The 22,895-nt window shown below is 38.1% G+C and overlaps 1 protein-coding gene across 4 annotated transcripts in view; it reads left to right on the top strand.

Moving 5' to 3' along the window:
* The window catches only part of SPART (spartin), a 61,698-nt gene extending 41,680 nt beyond the window's left edge, over positions 1-20,018 (top strand). For all 4 annotated transcript variants that reach the window (XM_014452959.2, XM_023751247.1, XM_023751248.1 and 1 more), the window contains exons 6-9: positions 4,123-4,317; positions 5,841-5,999; positions 6,081-6,171; positions 18,356-20,018. In XM_014452959.2, the coding sequence (XP_014308445.1) occupies positions 4,123-4,317; positions 5,841-5,999; positions 6,081-6,171; positions 18,356-18,629 (719 nt within the window). In that variant the 3' untranslated portion in view covers positions 18,630-20,018. The remainder of the gene's footprint in view (positions 1-4,122; positions 4,318-5,840; positions 6,000-6,080; positions 6,172-18,355) is intronic.
* The last annotated feature ends 2,877 nt before the right edge of the window (positions 20,019-22,895 follow it).

Raw genomic sequence — 22,895 nt, 5'->3', positions numbered from 1 at the left:
CAGACCAATTATTTTAAAACCAGAATGGTCATTGCTGACATATATCTTTCTTTAATTAGTTAACATTTGAGCTTTTCAACTGTAATAGCTCTCAGATTTAGACCACCTACTTATTTTTTAAAAACATTGCCAGTCACTATTCAGTAAGACAAATTCATGACTCAATAATGGGATCTTCACCAATCATTTAAAAGACTATTGATAGAGGTTTTCATCTTGTAGTAAAAATTCATTAAACTAATAAAGGTGTAGGAAATCGCCAACATGAAAAACCACCAAGCTAAAATAAGTGAAAAATAACCATTAGTTGGGAGTTAACAAATTATTTTGCCCAGTTTCAAAATGCTGCTTGAATCAAGAAGAAAAAATGAAGCCAATTTTTAAAAAAATAATTGTAACAGTTAAAATTGACGCTTGAAAGAGATTTTTCAAAGAAGTTGTAAAGAAAAACCTTTACTCTTACTACCTTGCTCCTTACCTTTACAGGCTGCTAAGCTGTTATTAGGTCAGTATTCATGTGTGCCTGTATCCACACTTATGTAGATAATTAAATTCAAAGGTTATTTTCTTAAGTTTTTTGAGTTTATACTGCTATAAGATTGTCCATTTACTATCACTGTGTAACAAATCATCCCACACCTAATCTCATGAAACGACAAACATTTTTTTATACTTAGGAATTCTGTGGGCCAGGTATTCCAAAAGGTCACAGCAAGGATGGCTTATATCTGCTTCATGATGTTAGGGCCTCAGCTAGGAAGACTCAGGCTGACTAGTAACTCAATAACTGGTGGGCTGACATAATTTGAAGCTCCTTCACTCACACATCTGGCATCCAGTTTGGGAGAACTCAAAATCTAGGACTGCCAAATATAGTGCCTACACATGGCTTTTCCATGCAGCTTGACTTCAGCATGAAGGCCTTAAGCTGGTCTGGCTTCTCTGTGGTAGCTCAGAGTTTCAAGCATGAATGGTCCAGCAAGCAGGCAGAAGCTGCATTACCCTTTCTGACATTTTCTTGGAAATTTCCAACGTCACTCATTACAAGCAAATAACAAACCTATCTAGATTCAAGGGGATGTGACATAGATTCCACTTCTTAATGGGAAGAATGTCAAGATTATGTTGAAAGAAAATGTGGAATAAGAGATACTGTTTTTGGACGTCTTTAGAAAATACCACATACCACAAAGTCTTAGGCCTCCCAGGTACCACACAGATTCTACAGGCTTGTTCTACTCAAGGAAGTGAAGCATCTTTAGAACCATCTAATCCTGGGGAGAGATCTCTTTAGAGCTTTCAGAAGAACTCTCAGTGTCTTCAGGCTTGTAACTCTTTTCTTTTTCATGCTATACCCTTAGGGCTAGAGATCTAGGAATACCCCTAACAGTTGGTGACATTAAAACCATTTAAATGCCAATCAGAGTATATGTCTCCTTATGTGCTTTTTAATAAGTGGATGAAATACCATTAGCTCACCAAATACTTAAGGCACAAGTGACAAAGAGGTGCAGAAAATACTAAAGATTTAAACTAGGGAAAATTATCTGGTTTGTCAAGAGACTATTTCTACCTGACTCATGCAGATTCTGTACAAAGATGAGTAACCAAGTATCCAAATTGAGCTCATTCATCATAGCCCAAGATTGATTCCTGTTCACTTGTCAAAGGATAAGTAAAATTTATAGTCTTGTTTTAAAAATGTAAAAGGTGAAAAAAGTTAAATAACTGCTTAAAATTTACCTGTGTAGTATATTGGCTTGAGAAGTCTAGACTTACATTTTAAAAAGGCAGCTGTCAAACATTTTAGATGGAGTAGAGTCTAGTAAGCTAATTTGGGAGGAGGTAGAGGATTGGTGATAATAGACTGATTTGAGTTACATCATTTTAAGTCATCTGCCAACCTCTCACTTATTCAGCAAACATTTATGGCTTGCTATATCTTAGCATTAACTGGGTGCATAGGATGCAAACATGGATAGAATAAATCTATATCTGGCATTATACATGCCATTTAAAAGCTCTTAATGGCTACTAATGAAATGCTATATTCCTTATCTTCTATTGCAATGTCTACAGTTTGAATGTATTTATCACCTCTGTTATGCTTTTCCATGGCTTGTTTATAATTTGCATCTAGTATTTCTCATTAGTCCCATGACTTTTCATTTATCTCATTTCCATTTATTTTTCTCATTCATTAATGGAATTGTTCCCTCATTTTTTATAGAGTTGTGTCGTAGTTGTTTAGTCTATTTGAGCTCTCCTTTGTTTCGTTGTCACTTATTTTATGGTATTGTTGTATTGGAAATCAGCGAGCTAAACAAAGGACGCCTTAATCAGTAAGCCAAATTTGGAGTCTTTATTGCGCCAGTGGTCTGAGGAGTTGCCTCTCAAAGTCTTGAGCCAAAAAAACATGGAGGAAATTTTCCCTTTATACTTCCCCATTGTCTTTGTCTCCCAAATATGGGATGGGACTTCCGAACCTTTCATAGGCTTTGAAAAAAACCCTAGTGCTGGGATGGAGCAGTGAGACTATATCTCAAGGCCTGGCCTGGTGCCAGTATTGCTAACTCCGTCTGGGGGTTGTATTGTTCATGGTTTATGGCCTTTCTAAAATGGGAGTAGTGCTTAAGTAAACAGGTCTTGCAAGATAGGACAATTAAGAGGGAGCAGTGACTATAGGCCGATGAGAATATACATTAGATTACTGGCACAGACTCAGAAGGACAGGATGGAGTCAGTCCTTTCAAGGCCCATTTTTCAGTATCTCACTCTTCCTCTCTCAAGTTCACCTGGTTTTTACTTCTTAAAACTTCTCAACCTACAATTTAACTCTAGAAACACATTTTTTTTTTTTTACTAGACATCTTCAATCCCTTTATTGTTATGGAAACTCATGGATGGAACCTGTTTGCCTGAGTTTGAGATCTGATCCTCTCCCAAGGGTAGGACACTGGTGGCAGGGTTAGAACTGAAAGTAGACATGTTTACTGAAACAGGAAGAGAAATATATCAGTTTTTCTAATCAGTTATATTTGGCACATTTTGTTACTAGCATTTTAAAATAGTTATGGTTTTCACATGATCACTGGATACTTGCTCACTCATAGGCTGAAGTAGTAAGAACCATGCCACAGACCTAGGCAGGACATAAGTATTTTATGTCTAATTTTAAAAACTAGATTCAGGGTATTGCTAAAAAGGATATAGTTAAAATTATAAGCTCTCTCCAGGGCAGGGTAACACTTTCCGCCCCCTCTTAGGAGGAACCTTTCTCCTTGTGCATTTTTTCTTGCTTCTCCCATTTCCTTCCCACTTCTTCACCCACGTGCCCCTTGGGGGCCTATTCACTAGAGAAGTCTCTGCCATCCTGCTTTCCCTCTGACAGTCTCTTCTTTCATTCATGCTGCAAGAAGCCCAAGCAAAGCAAAGGACTAGAGCCTACTCTCATGAGAAATGGTTACACCAACTAGGCCTCTCAGTTTTCTTCTCTCTAGGTTTTTTCTTCTCATGCATTCCTTCAGTGATCTCATGTCTTTGTCATTTACGTTTATGTTGCAAGCTAAAAAGTGCTGAGACTCAAAGGTTTGGGTTTAAGATTGAGGGAGCAACAGGACCCCCTGTCTTATGCCTTTAGACCAAAGCAAGCAAGGAAGAGTTCTGCTTGGTGTTTGAGATATAGATTCTTTGGTTTCCAGTTAGCATTCTTTGTGTCTATTACCCTAAAGGACTCCATGGGGAGAACATGGTGCTTGGACTAAGGCAAAAAGAACAAGGATACCTGAGTCTTCTAGCCAAATACTATCTTAATGGCACCACTACCCCAAATTAGTCCCTAACAATAGTATATTGTGGTACAGTATAAGCTGTAGTGGCAGCAAACAGTGGTACAGAATTCTTATTGAGTGATATAAGTATTCAAGATGAATTTACTTAGAAAATGTATATATTCCAGAGAGAAAACTGTAAGTGCAAAAAGTTGGCTTGAAAGTTTATGGCATGTTTGGAATCTGATATTTGAACTCCTTGGATTTTTTCCTGCTGATCAGTTAGTTATTAAAGGGTTTAAAGGTATAATCACCCTATAATATTATACATTTTAAAATTATCTTTTAAAAGGTGCTTCCTGGGTAAGTTGGGGTTTAGTTAAAGGTGCTGAATTTACTGGCAAAGCAATCCAGAAAGGTGCTTCTAAACTCCGAGAACGGATTCAACCAGAAGAAAAACCAGCGGAAGTTAGTCCAGCTGTGACCAGGGGACTTCATATAGCAAAGCAGGCTACAGGAGGAGCAGCGAAAGTCAGTCAGTTCCTGGGTAAGATGATTTTAGATGGCTTTACTTCTTTTCAGTTAAATGACAAATAATCTCTTAATTCAAGTTAATCTGAATGCTCAATTTAGTTTATCTTTAAAGAATTAGAACAAAGTAGTTTCATCTTTCAATTCATAGTTGAATCTATAGACCAGCAACATCAACCTATCAGAGCCTTAACAATATTTCTGAAATTGACATACTGATTCAGAATCTGCATTTTTATGAGCTCCCTAGGTGATTTTTACTTGCGTATAAAAAGTTTGAGAAACACTGGTTAAAGGGTTGTTTTGATCATGTTAGAGAAGAGAGCATCTGTATCTTTGAAAAGGAATGGTCCTGAATATGTGTTTACTATCCTTGAATATGACACATTTTTTAAAGAATATGTTTTATTGATTTTATTTTCTATTTTTAATAGATATATTTATTTTTTTATTGATTCAGGGAGGAATGGAGAGGGAGAGATAGAAACATCAAGCATTGATCAGCTGCCTCCTGCACAACCCCCACTGGGGATTGAGCCCGAAACCCAGGCATGTGCCCTGACCAGGAATCAAACCATGACCTCCTGGTTCATAGGTTGATGCTCAACCACTGAATCACACTGGCTAGGCAAATATGACACATTCTTTTAAGGACTGTTCACTGCATGGTAGTTGAGGGTCAAGAGAAAGGGATATATTGTTTGAATAAAGCTGATTTAGTGATTCTGGTGTCAGCCTTCCCAAGCAATATGCTTCTACCTACCCTTCTTTGACAACTCTAAAGTTTGGTATTTTAAGATAGTTAGATAGTTTCTTAGAGATTATCTTTAAATTTTGTAAGATTATCTTTTTGTTATCTAGTTTTCTTTTGAATCAAATTTTGGTTTGTTTACTTTTATGTAGATTTAAATACTTGACTACTATTTCAGTGAGGTATCTGTGGACATGGAGAAAAAATACAAATACCCTTAGCTGGAAAACCTGAAAGGTGGATCTACCATCTTGCATTGCAGCAATCAGATAGAAAAGGTAGATCCTTCTCTCTCTCTCTCTCTTTTTTAAAAAATATATTTTTATTGATTTTAGAGAGGAAGGGAGAGAGAGATAGAAACATCAATGATGAGAGAGAATCATTGATCGGCTGCCTCCTGCACGCCCCCCACTGGGGATTGAGCCCGCAACCTAGGCATGTGCCCTTGACTAAAATCAAACCTGGGACCCTTCAGTCCTCAGGCCGATGCTCTATCCACTGAGCCAAACCAGCTAGGGCAGGTCCTTCTCTTTTAAGCTAATTGCCAAAAAGAACATATATTTGAAGCAGGATTCAAAACATCAGTAGGCTCTGAAGACACATCCTTAAACCAAACAATAGACTTTGTTTAAAAAATAGCCAGCCTTGGTTCTTATCCTTAAACAGAAATGGTAACATGCAGTAAAACAACTTTAGATGCTTATGTAAGAATTTTATTAAAGTAGAGTGGTAAAATCAAGGGAAGAATACATTATTTCAAAAGTGGTTTTTTTTTTATGATTATATAGTTGATGGAGTTTGCACTGTAGCAAATTGTGTTGGGAAGGAACTAGCTCCACATGTCAAGAAGCATGGAAGCAAACTTGTTCCAGAATCTCTTAAAAAAGACAGAAATGGGAAGTCTCCCCTGGATGGTGCTATGGTCGTGGCAGCAAGTAGTGTTCAAGGTAACATAAAGGCCAGAAATTTAAACTAGGAAAGTCTATTTGCTATGGGCTACTTTTACTTACTTTTAAATATATTTGCAGGATTTTCAACTGTCTGGCAGGGATTGGAATGTGCTGCTAAATGCATTGTTAACAATGTTTCAGCAGAAACAGTACAAACTGTCAGATACAAGTAAGTTGAATTTTATATTTTTAATTTGTATTTATTTATTTTTTTTAATATTTCTTACTGATTTCAGAGAGGAAAGAAGAGGGAGAGAGAAATATATAAACATCAGTGATGAGAGAGCATCATTGATTGGCTGCTATCTGTATGTCCCACACCCGAGGATTGAGCCCATAACCCAGACATATGACCTGAGCAGGAATCAAATTGGGATCTCCTGTTTCTAGGTCGATGCTCAACCACTGAGCACACCGGCCAGGCCAAATTTTATCATTTTAATGATTAAATCTCTTACAGCATTTGTAAAATCCAGCACAGTTAAAATGATTATGTAGTTATCTTTATTAAGTATCTGAGACCTTTTTTTTACTTGTTATTTTTCTTAAGGAGAAGAATATTTTTAGCAAATAATAGAATTACTGTGATTTTTGCCTTACATTACTAATTGTTATAAATAGCTTTTCATCATTAATGCAAAAGAATAGATTATTTTATAAAGCCTGGAGTTTTTGTATACCTTATAACTGCATGTTCTTGATGAGTGATGTTTGTCTGTAGTTTTGATAGGAAAATTGAATTATAATTAAGCTATTGTGCCTTGTAAATATTAGCTTTTATGTACATCTTATTTGAATCTACCACTATACATTTGTATTGGAATAGACAGATTGTATGTCTTCTATTACATATATTAACTAGGGGCCCAGTGCACGAATTCGTGCACCTTGAAAGGAACTGTGGGTTGTGAGGCTGTTGTGGGCACAGGGGCGGGTTTTGGCCCATCCTCCGTGCCCCCGCCCAGCCCCTCCCGCTGTGGCCCCTGGTCCCCTGTCTGCTGGCAGCCCTGCTTTCGCCACTGCCGCTCCCACGCGCTAATGGTACTGGCCCCGCTTGCACCCACTGATGGCACGGAGCGATTGGGGCCGGCACCAGCAGTGGGTGCAAGCAGGGCCAGCGCTGACAGTGGGTGTGAGAGGCGGCTGCCGGCCCCGATCACCCCTCAGGAGCAGGAGGAGGTGGAGAAGCCCTGAGGGGCGATCGGGACCAACAGCCACCTCTCGCACCCACTGATGGTGCTGAGCGATCAGGGCCGGTGCCGGGCGCTGTCATTGGGTACAAGTGGCGGCTCCGGTGCCAGCAGCGGGTGCGAGCGGGGCTGACACTGGCAGCAGGTGCAAGCACTGGGCAGGACCGTGGTGCATGGGAGCAAAGAATTTTCAGTAACCACCAGAGGCTTGCCCCGATAACAGCGACCGGTGCCCTGCCTTGGTCTGGTGCCCCCGCTCACCTGCTCCATCATCCCACCGCGGCCAATGCCCACCATGTTCCCCGCTCTGCTGCTTGCTGTCAATGCGCGCCATGTTCCATGTGCGCCCCCTGGTGGTCAGTGCACATCATAGCGACCGGTTGTTCGGTTGTTCGGTTGTTCCACCATTTGGTCTATTTGCATATTAGCCTTTTATTATATAGGATGAATGGACAGAGAAGTTAATGATTTGCCCAAGCTCATCTGATTAGTGTTGTTATTAAAGATGAGACTTAAAACAGGATCTTCTGATTTTGCCTCTTTATTCTGTTTTTATAAGTACTAGAAGAATCAGCTTCTAAAAATTAAATCTAGTATAAAGGACCTCAGTTGCTTTCTTAGTTTTGAATTAGTTTAGATCTTAATATTTAATGTTTTTTAAAGAAAAAAGTAATAATGGTGTTCTCAACTCTTAGTTACTTGTGTTAATTATCTACTCACTGACAACATTCGAATTCATACTTTTGTAACAGACATTGTGCTAAGTGCTTTTCATGTGTACTGTATTATTTAATTTTTCATGCTATTATCTCCATTTTACAGATGAGGAAACCAAAGCATAGAGATGTTAAATACCTTGTTAAAAATTATACCCCCAGTAAGTAGTAGAGCTGGGATATAAGCCAGGTGACCTTTGTCATGCAGTGTCAGAGAATGGTATTAGGGTACCATTATCCTTGGTGGGACATCTGTGCAAGTTTAGTACAGGGGGGCCTTGACTTATGAGTTTAATTCGTTCCGTGACAGAGCTCGTAACTCAAATTACTAGTATGTCAAATCTTAAAGTGAATGAGTGAGACACGTGATGCTGGGCTGATGTTGTGGCGTTCACTGTGACGTTTGCTGTGCCAACTAGCGGTGGGGTATCTGAAGCTGGCTCGTAACCCGAATTTTAGCTCGCAACTCAAAGCAAAAAATCGGCCGAGAGACGGCTTGTATCTCGAAAAACTCATTAGTCGGGACACTCGTAAGTCAAGGCCCCACTGTATTTAGAATTACTTTTCACCACTGCCTAGCATGTATTTATTTTTGTTTATTTATATATATTTTTGCTTGTTTGTTAATCCTCACCTGAGGACATTTTTCCATTGATTTTTAGAGAGAGTGGAAGGGAGGGGGAGAGGAAGAGAAACATCAATGTGAGAGACACATTGATGGGTTGCCTCCCGCACGTGACTGGGGGATCGAGCCTGTAACCAAGGTACTTGCCCTTGAATGGAATCGAACCCACGATCCTTCAGTCTGCAGACTGATGCTCTATCCACTGACCCAAACTGGCTAGGATGCCTAGCATGTATTTAGATTCCTTCCCACCACAGTACATTACCACTGGCTTAGGAAATACTAACTTAATTTCCTAACTTGATTTGATTTGTTCATTCTGAGACATGCATACCTTTGAAATAAAGCAGGTTGGCACATCATCTTGGACTGTCAGTTTTATCAAAAGATTGGAAAAGAAAATACAGAGCAGATCTGAGAATCTTTAGATGAAAATGTAAAACCCAAGTCTCCCTGCTCACTTCTTGCTACTCTTTAGCATTGACTTTTGACTAATACTCTGTGTTGTGCCTCTGAGGTTACTTTGATGGATCAGCTATAATTAGAAAATAGTTTCTTCTTTTGTTGCAAGAGCATGAGAAGGTCAGAAGTTCTTTTAGACCCAAAGTGAATTATTTTTAGACTAGAGGCCCAGTGCACGAATTCGTGCACAGGTGGCATCCGGCCGGCCCACCCTGATCGGGCTGGGCCAGCTGGGGGGAGGGGCCATGGGCAGTTGGCTGGCTGACCCCACCCCGAATTGGGGAGGGGTCACGGGCAGTTGGTGGGCTGTCCCCACCCCCTGGTCAAACTCCCAGTTGAACTTCAGATCGAACTCAAGGTGGAGGGGACAATTTACATATTAGCCTTTTATTATATAGGATTAACAGTGTCATTTGTTAGCACAGATATTTAGGCAGTCATATTAGAAAGTAGGAAGTACTTTATTGGCTTTGTCCATTTCCTAGTTTAATAGAAAATTGCTTACCTAAGTACCATTAAGTAGAGCCTTCTTAAAGCTTTGGGATTCTCATAACTACGGAAGTATAGGTTTTGGTATAGATTTTGTATTTTTGGTCCTTAAGTGAGGAGAACTTAATATGATGAATAGGATATTTAGCAGTGGTTCTGAACTAATTTATTTCTGTTATGGTGTGTATTGCTATTCTTTTTATCCTTTTCCTCCAAAGATTCATGGAGTGAAAAAAAGTAGGTAAGTAAGCATATAGTTAGATAAGTTTGTATTTTTAACTATAAGGGTACTTTAATCTTAGCAGTAAAAGGTGAAAGATTTATACGATCTGAAAATAAACCAGAGTAGTGATTTAAATAGAAACTTGGAAAGATGGGAGGGGAAGTGGGGAATAAAGAGTTTTATCCAAGGAATACTGTTTTATCACTCAATAATCTGGCCCAAAAGTAGGCATTTGTTTTTTTAAAATATATTTTTACTGATTTCAGAGAGAAAGGGAGATGGCAGAGAGAGAAACATCAATAATGAGAGAGAACCAATGATCAGCTGCCTCCTGCATGCCCCACACTGGGGATCAAGCCCACAACCCAGGTATATTGAACCAGGAATTGAACCAAGACCTCCTGGTTCATAGGTCAATGCTCAATCACTGAGCCACACTGTATGGGTGAAATTTTCTTTTAAGAGAAGAAACTGCAAATATTAAATCAGATATTTATCACTGAAGAATTTAATTCTGTTCTCATTTATTAATGTAAATTGATATTTATTAACATGTATGAATGTAAATGTAATTTATTTACATTTATGAATTTTCATTTATTTACACTATGAAAAAGTATTTGATAGAGTGAGCATCTGTGTTTTTGTACTCTAATCCAACTGATAATAGTATAAAAAAGAAAATTTGTATTCTATTACCTATGATAAATTACTCTCCCAGTAATTATTTTAAATTTTCCTTAATTCTATTTCTTATACTTATGAGAAAAACAAATGTCTTATATTAATTTTCTTAATCTGATTTTTGGTGGTATAAGCCAATACAGAGGATTATCTATTTTGTTTAGACATATTTAGAAGCAGATTGTGTTAAGAGAAGTATATTTTCTGTCTTTTATGCTTTTGATTATAATTCAGGACCATGTTCATTGATTATGAATGGTTTGTTTACCTGAGGATCTATATAGTTAATTATACTCTTACAATTTGTAGGTAAATGTATAGGAACTATTAAGATTATTTTTGTCAATTACATTAATACTTTGGTCTTATTTTAGATTTAGGAACCTGAAGACCTGCAGGAACAATGAAAAGCAATAAGTAATTTCAAAACTGCTATACTTAATTTCAGTATAGTATCTAATACAGAATTCATCACTGTTCTACATAGTTTCTGAATTCACGTTAGCACCTTTTCCTCCACTTTAAATTGTTTAGAGGAAAATAATTTAAGTAAGTTATATATTTTGTCATAGAACACACCTTTGTGAAGAATAAGCTTGGCAAAAATATTTTACTGTAAGGAATTTATTACTCTTTTAAGGTATAATGTTTTGTTAGTTTAGTGAATTTTAATTAAAATTCTCCTTAAATTTGCACTTGGTAAAGGTACAAATATAAATCTCTTGCGGGTAACTCTTTTGGCAGATGTCATATTATCCAAAACTAGTTGTATCCTATATAATAAAAGCCTAATATGCTAAGTGTCCGGTCATCCGGTGACTGGTCGACTGTTCAACCAATCAAAGCGTAATATGCTAATGATATGCTAAGGCCGCTCAACTGCTCACTATGACATGCACTGACCACCAGGGGGCAGACAGTTGACTGGTCGACCAGTCGCTATGATGAGCACTGACTACCAGGGGGCAGATGCTCCAACCGGTAGGTTAGCTTGCTGCTGGGGTCCGGCCAATCAGGACTGAGCAAGATGGGCCAGACATGTCCTCAAGCCCTCCTGCGGTCCCTCCCCGGCCTGATTGTGCACTGGTGGGGTCCCTAGTCCTGGCCTGCGCCCTCTCGCAATCCGGGACCCTTCGGGGGATGTCGGAATGCTGGTTTCAGCCTGATCCCACAGGCCACTCCCCACATGAGGGCGCCAACACAGGGCTCACGCAGCTGGGGCACCACGAGCCTCTCCCGATTGGTACTGATTGGGTGCGAGCCTGCAGCAGGCTCAGTGGGACTGGGATGAGTGGGAGCGGCAGGTAGGAGCTGCAGGCAGCGTTGGACTGTGGGTTTTGGCCTGACCCCTGCAGGCCACCTAGAGGGGCCCCACCCATACATGAATTCATGCACCAGGCCTCTAGTATAATATATACTCAGGAGTTATATAGGAGCAGTCTTCTCTTTCCTATTGGTAACTATACAAATATATAAACACTGTCTTTATATCCTTCACTTATTTTTTCTTGTTTTCTAAATACTCTCAGTTCCTTTAATAATTTCATACATAGTATGATTTCCAGATCATTTATTCATGAGCATTCTTTTCAAAATATGGAACCCAAAATTGAATCTAATATTCCAGATTGAATACAGTTGGATTTGCCACCCTTGTTTTGGTCATATTTGGCATTTGATAAATGCAGCACACAAGACAAAGAATATATGTTTTTAGTAGCTATTTATTGACCCATATCAAAGTTGATATTTTTTTAAATGATCCTTTTATTTAAAATCTAAATCTTCATCTTATTTTTTGGACCCTTGATATTTGTACCTAAAATTAAGAACTTCATATTTACACTTGCTTAATTCCACTTTGTTAATTTTGACTCCTTATTAAGTCTGTTCTTCATTTTGGCTTCAGATTTTGATGTGTGTCTGTCATATTAACCTTCATTTTGTGTTATCTGTAGATTTGAAAGACATGTCTTTTTTACGTCTTAGATTTCCCCCTCACAACTTTTCATAGATAAGATATAATCACATGCTTACTATAACCTGTCCTCCTGATTGATTTTTCTCCATTTAATGCTTTCTAAGATTGGTGTTTACAAATCTCCTAACAGTATATTCTCATGTCACTCACCTTTCAATTTTGTCTTATCAAACTACTTCTCAGGGTTGTTGTCTTCCACACTCATTCATTAAATATGGGTTCTAAGGTTTACTCTATGCTCTAGCCTTTATACTTTTCCTGGATATCATCTATACATATGACTGTAGTTACCACCTATATGCCAGCAACTCTCATTTCTGTTCCTTATTAACTTTTCTCTTAATCTTCAGGCTTATATGTCCCAACTAAATAACCACTACAGCCATTCAGTCACCAGAACCTTGTTGTTGTTGTTTTTTGTATTCATCCCTTTTTCTCCAGCCTCATTACCACTACCTTAGAATATACCTCATCCAGTTCACAGCTTGTTTCCTTAAATCCTTACTATTCACAATGTAACCTGAATTATATTTTTTTAAAACCTAAGTTTGCATGCCATTCCCATTGATTTCAAGATAAAGTTTAAATTCTTCAGCTTCACCTACAAGGTTCTTCATAAATTGGCCACAACCCACCTGCCATTAGTCTGTTTGATGAATAGCCTAGTACAGTGATGGTGAACCTTTTGAACTCGGCATGTCAGCATTTTGAAAAAACTTAACTCTGGTGCCGTGTCACATATAGAAATTTTTTGATATTTGCAACCATAGTAAAACAAAGACATATTTTTGATATTTATTTTATATATTTAAATGCCATTTAACAAAGAAAATTCAACCAAAAAAATGAGTTTGCGTGTCACCTCTGACACGCGTGCCATAGGTTCGCCATCACTGGCCTAGTAAGAAGCTATTTCTTTTTTAATTATTTGAGGTTGTTAATATTTCTGAGAATAATTTTGAAGTTTGTATGACTGAAATTTTTTTATAATTAGTGAAATTTACAATTACTGCCAATGTGCTCTCTGTAGACATTACTGAATGCACTAGAAAAAGTTCAGAAAAATCTCACTCAAGTTATAAATTGAATCCCATTGACTTATTTAGAGCATATTTTATATTCATTTTTTATTGTTCTTCAATTGGTATGGTAATGATATTCCGTATATAAAATCTATTTTAAAAGCTCTAATTAAAATTAACTTTTTAAAAAGTAACATTTCCAAAATAAGCTTTATCTTTTTGTCAGAGATAGGCTTTCTAGGAGTTTTTAGCATTGTAGTTTGAATCTAAATGAAGAAAAGTATTGAACAGTTATTTATCAAGGAAGAGAAGAATAGATACCTGCCAGCAATACTGGTTCTAAGGCTTATTGGGAAACAGAGGTGATAGGTGAGGATGTATTTAAAAAAAAATAAACATAACTGCTGAGCTACTTTACAAGGCCTTTAAAAATAATTAGCCCTTTGCACTCCGAACCATTCTGGACATTGGCTACCAGCTACTCGACGCTACTTTGCGGCAGAAACGTGCATTTACAGACCCTCGTATTATTTAGTATAATTTTGGAACCAAGTAACGTATTATAATGATATTGGACTTATATGAATTGGGTGACATCGAGGAATGTATATTTGCAAAAAAAACACAATATTTTATTGTTTATAATTTTTTACAGTATGATAAGTTTTGTAACACTCCCCAATATGCATTGCAGGCTGATTAGTGCATGTTTGACAGTAATAAGTGGTTTGACGCCTGCCACCAGGTGTTTTCCTGTTAGAACACACAATGCAGTCCCGTTTTCTTTGTCCCACATCGGGAATATGTAGTTTATTGTTTAATCCGACACAAAACCCGCTGACATTTCTTGTATATATCTTAGTAATTTTATGATATTTTGATTTAATTTCTTGTGCCATTTCAAGATAAAACTTCAGGGAAACATGCATGTCTCAAAAAGTTGCGTTGAAATAACTCAATTCCCCGTAATCACTAATAAACTGCAATGTCCCCTGAGAGGGGACATCCGAGTGATATGCTAGAATTCCGATGTCCCCTGAGAGGGGACAGCGGAGTGCAAAGGGTTAAATATTTAGTACTATGGAAATTTTAAAGTACAAATCCCATTTATGAGATAAAGAAGAAGAAATTTATGAAGTGTATAAAGGTCAAAACTTAACTAAGGTCAGTCATATGGTTAGTTGTTATTAGAATCTAGTTTTCTGACTCTTAGTTTGGCACTTTTTTCCAAATTAACAGGAATTTAGAGGTGTTAAACTAATTGGGTAGAATAGGGAACATTCAAAATATTCAAAAGTGAAAGTTTAAGTTACCATGTCACTTCATTGTAGCTCACAGTCATGGAGAGATCTGCCCTAAGAGAAAGCTGCTTAACCAAGAGTTGTTGTGGTCACTTTTCTATTGCTAAAACTGCCACTGCCCCTTTGTTCTCATTCAGCCTTAGTCATTGCCATGTGATGTTAGTATTGTGACTGGGGCTTGGTTGACAATGAGAGTGCTCATGTGTTCTGCAACATCAGCAAATCCTTTGGAATACTATGGGGTTGCAAAGCAACAGGGACTGGCAGAAAGCATTTCAAGAAGCTTTTCTGTAGTCTGGTATCTAGGGAGAAAGCCCTAATCAAGGCTGTTATAGATGTAAAGTTTGACAGATCGTAGGTTCTGCTAAAGTTAACATTAGGCAAAGGACAAAATAAAATCATTCAGGAGCATAGATTACTTCATTTTTCTAGACCTGAGGTTGAAACAAGCATGAACAAGCCAGTAGGATCACAAAGCACCTGTTCTAGGCCAGGCTAATAGTAATAGAGGATTTGTTAGTTAAAAGGACAGATCTGGCGTTAGTATAAAATGTCCAGATACAGGTTACAAAGCACTTCAGTGTGTTGTGGAGAAAATTACATAATTTTGCCTTTTTATTGTTATTTCTTGTTTAACCAATCCTTTAGTTGGGGAAACGCATGAATAAGAAAGGCTTTAAGAGTCTGGTATTTAAAAAAAGGTAAACGGTAAAACAAAACAGGGTGAGTTTTCGTATCCTTGTATAGGATATCATATTTTCTCATAGAAATGGTATTAAACAACAGGTACTCATTATTGAAGTAATAACTACATTTGTATAGTAGTGCTTTATAATTTCCCAAGCACTTTGCTATACATTTAATGCTCAAGAAACTCTATGAGATGGGTAGGGCAGGAAGTGCTCATTGCATTCATTCAACAAATATTGAATGTCAGATGCTGTTCTAAGTGCTTAGGATACATTAATGAAAAAAGCAAAGAGTCTCTTTTTTAGTGGGGTTTATACTCTAGTAAGACAATAAGCAAAACAAAAACGATGGGCATAAATAAGTTCTATAATATGTAGCAGATGGTAAGTTATGAAAGAACAAAGAGCAGTTTAAGGGGGTGATTGGCTGGCAGTGGGATGGGGCATGTGGGATAAGGTGATTTTTAAATAGGTTTAAAATTGATACTGAGAAGATAATAGCTGACTTGAAGGTGTGGCCATTAGCCATGTTGAATACCTGGGATGAGTGTAGGCTCGGCAAATACCAGCCAGTACATAAGTCCTAAGGTGGCACATGTGCACTTGGTAGATTGAAAGAACAGCAGAAAGGCCAAGTGAGTCGCAGTGGAGTGGAGTGAGGGAGAGACAGTATTGTAGAATCTCTGCTTAAAGACAAACTCAGATTCTGATAGTTTAAAAGACTTAACCAGTCTTGCCAGGCTGGTGTGGCTCAGTGGTTGAGCATCGACCCACAAACCAGGAGGTCATGGTTCAATTACCGTTTAGGGCACATGCCTGGGTTGCCGCCTCGATCCCTAGTAGGGGGTGTGCAGGAGGCAGCCAATCAATGATTCTGATCATTGATGTTTCTATCCCTCTCTCTGAAATCAATTAAAAATAAATAAATGTCTTAACCAATCTAGTTAAGGTAGAACTCAAAACATTTATCATGACTCCAGAGTCTTTATGTCCTGCAATTACTTCAATGGAAATTCTCTTATATTTCCAGAGGGGACAGATTAAAAAAAAAAAAGGAAATTATGACTAATGAACAGTCTTTATTATAATTCATACTAGAGGCCCGTTGCATGAAGATTCGCGCAATAGGCCTTCCTTCCCCTGGCTGCCAGCACTGGTTTTCCTCCGGCACCTAGGACCCAGGCCTTTGGTCCGGCCGCAGCGGCGAGGCTTGGCTTCTCCGCTCAGGCCGCAGCAGCAAGGCTTGGCTTCTCTGCTCCGGCTGCAGCGAGGCTTGGCTTCTTTGCTCCGGTTGCAGCGGAGAAGCCAAGTCTTCAGTCGTCTTCAGTCTTCGCTCTGTGCCTGCATATGCAAATTAACCGCCATCTTTGTTGGGTTAATTTGCATACTCATCCTGATTGGCTGGTGGGCGTAGCAGAGTGACACCAATTTGCATGTTTCTCTTTTATTAGTGTAGACTAGTGTCCCGGTGCACAGATTCGTGCACATTGAAAGAAAATTAATTAGAAGAAATATTTTAATATCACTATTTGCCCTTTCTCTATAATAGTAGTGTCAACCAAATTCACAATCGACAATGACACATCGAAACACACGTATGCGATTGGCGCCAGTGAGAGCTTTATATGTATCGTGCATGCGCAAGTCAACTTGGCCTTTTATATATATAGAATAAACTTGCTTAATTAGACCTGCTTTCTGATTTAGCTAAACTTTTTCCAGCCCAGTGAAGCACCCCAACTTCTCTTTCAGGTAATTGTCAGCAACACAGCAGTAAATATCAACATGAGACAGATTATAGTAGATCATTCAGGGAGAACAAAGGGTAAAATATTTAACTGTAGCAGTGTTTGACTATATTTTACACAGTGAGAAAACCTGAAGTCATTTTCAAGTTCCACCATTTCTTCTTTTTAGTCAGGTCAAGTTTCTAAACTTTCTAAATCTCCGTTTTCCAGCTAATGAAAAGAAAATAGGATTCTACTGAGTCTCCTATCTACCTACTCCAGGACTTCTGTGAGGTTCAAATGAGATGAGGCACGTGAAAACGCTTCACAGACATTTGGTTAAACTGTAAAATGTTTTCACCTGGCTATAAAGCAAGTCAGGTTTCTGGGCTGAAGAAACCCCAAGGAGGCTAGTTGCTAGGGAGAGGAAGCCGGGCATTGCTACGTGATGTCATTACCTGGTACCCACAGCGACCATTTCCAGGCTGGACTAGTCCATGGGCTGCATTTTGCGCCATGGGGTCTTGGCAGCGTTGGCTGCAATTTGGTGGGGTGTCACTCTGGGGTGGTGGCGGGGCCTGTGTCCCACTTGAGGGAAGCCGAGTGTTGGTTTGTCGGCACCAGGTCTATGGTGCCGTTTATTTTTAAATGTTCAGTGTGCGTCATGGCAGCTCCTGCATTGAGCGTCTGTCCCCTGGTGGTTAGTGCGTGTCATAGCTACTGGTCAGATGGACACTTGGCCTTTTATATATAGAGATTTTATTCTTCAAGATAAACAGTCTTTTTTAAAAATATTTTTTAAAATTTTTTTATTGATTTCAGAGAGGAAGGGAGAGAGAGAAACATCAATGATGAGAATCATTGATTGGCTGCCTCCTGCACGCTCCTCCACTGGGGATGGAGCCCGCAACCCGGGCATGTGCCCTTGACCAAATAGGACCTGGGACCCTTCAGTCAGCAGGCCAACGCTCTATCCACTCAGCCAAACCAGCTAGGGCATAAACAATATTACATTAATTTCAGCTAACCTAGAATTTGTTTTCATGCACAATTTTTGGTAAAGGAGAAAATACAGCCTTAGTACAGTGTGATTTTATTCTTTCCTATGTTTTAAGTTATTAATTAAATTGAAACCTAACCTTTGATTTTGCTTTCAGGGATAACATGCTAATCGTGTGACTATTCAGAAGACTTTAATTTATATTTATAATTTCATTGTACTTTCTCTAATCTTTCTTTTAAAGATATGGACATACTGCAGGAGAAGCTACACACGATGCAGTAGATTCTGCCATCAATGTTGGTGTAACTGCCTATAATATTGACAACATTGGCATCAAAGCGATGGTAAAGAAAACTGCTAAACAAACCGGACATACAATCCTTGAGGACTATAAAATAGTTGATAATTCAATGGGGGGGAATCAAGCAGGGGGAACAAATGTAAACATGAAGGGGGAGAAGGATGACCAGACAGAGGAACTGGAGAAGAATGAAGCAAAGAAGAAAGATAAATGATGGATATGCTATGAATTACCTATACCAAAGCCTTACAAGATGAATGCAATTGTGTTGATAAGCAAATGTGAAATTCCCCATGGATTAACCAGTAGTTTTTAAATGTATTCATTTCTACAGAGTGAGTGTTTAATAAGTTTTATGGCATGTATTCTACTTATAAAGAAAATAATTGGTATTCTTTCATCTGGCCTTTAGAAATATAGTTATAGTCTATTATAGTTTATTTTTTTCTAAATGTGGCTAACATATTTTTGCAGTTACAACAAAACTAATAATACATGTGCCCTCATTAAACCTAATGTTAAACTGTTTTTGTATTTGCTATCTTTCAGAAAGCAAAGTAGGATATTATTATATATTTACATAAAATTTGGCATTTAGTAACCTTAATTTTATTTGTACTGGGAAGGAATGACTTAAAATATTGTTTTCTCTCTTTGCACTAATTGTGTATTTTTTTAGGTATTTGTCAGTATTTCCAGTATGTAAGCTAAACAAAAACTATATTTCTAAACTAAAATAATTCTCAGATAACATTTAAAAAGACTTTTTCAAAACAGGGAATAGACCAATGAAAAACAAAATAAGGTTTATGAAATTATTTAGTAGCTTACTCTTCATTAGGAAATGAGATGGTCTTTTAGACTTAAAATGAATACAGATAGATTAATAAATCTTCTGGATTTCAACTTGTATTGACCTAGTAAGAACCTGGGAAATTTTGGGGTATGATTAGTATTGCATTAAAATTTGCAGTGATTATTAATCAGCTTAATTGGACAAAAAATACTTTAAGAAATCATTTTGCCCTATCTATTTCTTTTAAGTTTTTCCAAAAGGCTAAACTTTTGTAAAAACAAATATAAACAATATTGAGTTTATGGATGATAAATATATTTTTATTTTGGAATTCAGTCATTGGAATTTTATATATTAAAAAGCCAATAAATTAAATTATTAGAAAGAAAAGGTTTTCATAATTAATGTAATGAATGGGAAGATGTTAGGCTTAATCTGTGGTGAGTGGGCATCACAGTTTCTACTTTGGCAGAAGACAGGATATTCACAGACCTATAAACTACAGATATGTAGGTAAATATCTAATAGCATTTTATTTTTGTTTATTGATTTTGAAAGATTGCTATTGGTTTTTATAGCTATCAGCCATTCTAATATTTTTTGAACCTCTAATGGCTACTTAATTTATTAGACTTTATTTGAAACTGTCTAAATAATGCACTTTTTGAATAAACTGTCCCTAAATTACTTGGTCTTAAATATATTCATTGGTTTGTATTTTGGGAACACATAGAATTGGTGGAGTCTTTCCCTAAGGCCGAGGATTCTGTACTAGTTAAAATGGAAATAAAATTGAATTGGTAAATAGCTTTCAGTCAGTCTCTGCCTTGTTTAAGAAATGGAATGACAAATAGTGGAGCTTAAAGTTTAAAAAGTAACCTTAGACCAGAGGTCAGCAAAATTGATTGTTTTACTTCATTACTGTTAAGTTGATTGTGGGTTGTCTTTTCAGAGTAACAGCTAGACAAAATTTGGATAAGCACAGCTTCTATATTAGAGCTCAAAAGAATATATATGTATATAAATATAATGAAAAAGGGGACACATACTAAACCTGACAAGCCCAGGAGAGGCTTACATGGTGACTATTACTATTATAAACTCAGAGACAGAAAGTAACCACAAAGGATGGTCTGAACAAAAAAATTCTTAACTAAAAGCAAGTCATGGTGGAGAGTCATGTCCTAGGCAAGTATCTTCCTTGACAAAGGTCAGTCTTCACCTTCACTGAGCCTGTCTATTGTCTTTTTGCATCTAGGATAACATACCTTTGGAATGGCAGAGTAATCCCCTATATTCTAGATCCCTCAGGGCACAGTTGCCCACCATAACCTGAGACCACAGAACCCCTTATTGTTATCTTCTACCCCGAATACCATCTATGTGCTGTAAATGTGAATTGTTATCTACCCACCAATGTAAAAGAAGTATGTCTCTCTCCATTTTACTTTTCATCCAGTCCCAATGATTTCCTTGCTTTGCTTTCTCCTGCCTCCCTAATCTACCACCAGTGGATTTCATGTAACCCCCCTTAATGTCTTCTCCTTGTATTCTGATGCATTAAATAAGCAGTAAAATTGCCATTCTCCAGAGCATTTTCTCAATCCATTGAGATTTTTTTTTCCTGCAATTGTCATCAGTTGGCTCAAATAAACTCAAAATTTATCTATAGGTTTGGATGTTTCTTTGTACACACACTCTCTCTCTCTCTCTCTCTCTCTCTCTCTCTCTCTCTCACATTGATTTACTATAACACCCAGTAATTATGGAGGCTGAGAAATCCGAAAGATATGCAGTCAGTGAGCTGAAGAGCCAGGTGAGCTGATATGTTTGTTCCAGTCCAAGTCTGAAGTCCTGAGAACCAGAAGAGACAATGGTGTCAGTTCCATTTTGAAAGCAGGCTAGAGACCCAAGAAGAACCCCTTGCAGACTGAGTCCCAAGGCTGAAAACTAACATTATAGCTAAAGCAGTAAAGCAGAAGTTCCCTCTTATTCAGACTTTTTGTTCTACTCAGATCCTTGATTGAGGGCCACCCATCTTAGAGAGAGCAATCTGCTTTACATAGTCTACTGATCAAAATTGAATGTTAATTTCCTTCAGACACACCCAGAGTAATATTTGGCCAAATGTCTGGGCACCTTGTGGCCCAGTCAAGCTGATCAAATTAACCATCACAGCTTCTTAGCCCAGCTTTCATTGTCCAGAGGCCTTTCACCTAGCTCTGCTTGGCTTTGAGACTCAACAGATAACACAGTGTATGAAAAATAACAGTTTTCAATATTTACTGCTACCAGCTTTTTAGTCACTTTGCTTCTACAGACCTCCCCCAGGCTGTACTGGGTAGTTTTCTGGGAATGCCTCCAGGTAGTGACTAGCTATAGAAATAATATGCTTATGTAGTACCACTGATACTGAATGCTGAACTGAAGTTCTTCCTGGATTGTGTCTCACGAAGTTGAAGAAAATCTCGGACCAGAAGGTTTCAGCAAAAGTATGGAAATTTATTACAAGCAGATATAAACTCCCACATGAGGAGGGGAACCGAGAATGGGTTGCCGCAGAAGTTTATTTGTCTAGGGGTTTTTATTTGCTATGGACCGACACTTTGTCTATCTATGTCACTGATTGGTTTCTTCTATCTTCTTTGTTCAGTAACAATTTTAAAATCCATCTCATGCTCCCCCTCTTTTTTTCCTCTTCCTCCCCATTTCTTGTAACCTCCTGCCCATGCAAGATAAGCATTCTTATGGCATTCTGTTTTTCTGCGAAACCAGTATTGTGGTTTTAGCTGGCTCCAACAGTTACATCCATATTTCCTCCTTCCTTTCACCCCTTGCCCTGTCTGTCTAACCCTGTTTCTAATTCCTCTCACCACTATGAACCAGTAATGTTCTAAGTGCTTTTATATCAATTATTTTTTTATTTTTATTTATTTTATTTTTTTATTGATTAAGTTATTACATATGTGTCCTTATCCCTATGTTACCCCCTATACCCCCCACTCATGCCCTCACCCCCCTGTTGACCGTGTCCATTGGTTAGGCCTATATGCTTGCATTTAAGTCCTTTGGTTGATCTCTCCCCTTCACCACCACCCTCCCCTACCTTCCCTCCGAGGCCCAACGGTCCGATGGATGCCTCTCCGTCTCTGGATCTGTCCTTGTTCATCAGTTTATGTTGTTCATTATATTCCACAAATGATTGAGATCATTTGGTATTTATCCTTCTCTGACTGGCTTATTTCACTTAGCATAATGCTCTCCAGTTCCATCCATGCTGTTGCAAATGGTAAGAACTCCTACTTTTTTACTGCAGCGTAGTATTCCATTGTGTAGATGTACCACGGTTTTTTAATCCACTCATCTGCTGATGGGCACTTAGGCTGTTTCCAAATCTTAGCTGTGGTGAATTGTGCTGCTATGAACATAGGGGTGCATATATCCTTTCTGATTGGTGTTTCTGGTTTCTTGGGATATATTCCTGGAAGTGGGATCACTTGGTCAAAGGGAGTTCCATTTTTAGTTTTTTGAGGAAACTCCATACTGTTCTCCATGGTGGCTGCACCAGTCTGCATTCTCACCAGCAGTGCAGAAGGGTTCCTTTTTCTCCACATCCTCGACAGCACTTGTCATTTGATGATTTGTTGATGATAGTCATTCTGACAGGTGTGAGATGGTACTCCA

This window comes from Myotis lucifugus, unplaced genomic scaffold (genome assembly GCF_000147115.1).
Source record: "Myotis lucifugus unplaced genomic scaffold, Myoluc2.0 scaffold_19, whole genome shotgun sequence".
In the NCBI taxonomy this organism is placed as follows: Eukaryota; Metazoa; Chordata; class Mammalia; order Chiroptera; family Vespertilionidae; genus Myotis; species Myotis lucifugus.
This window is presented reverse-complemented; position numbering and strand designations above follow the sequence as displayed.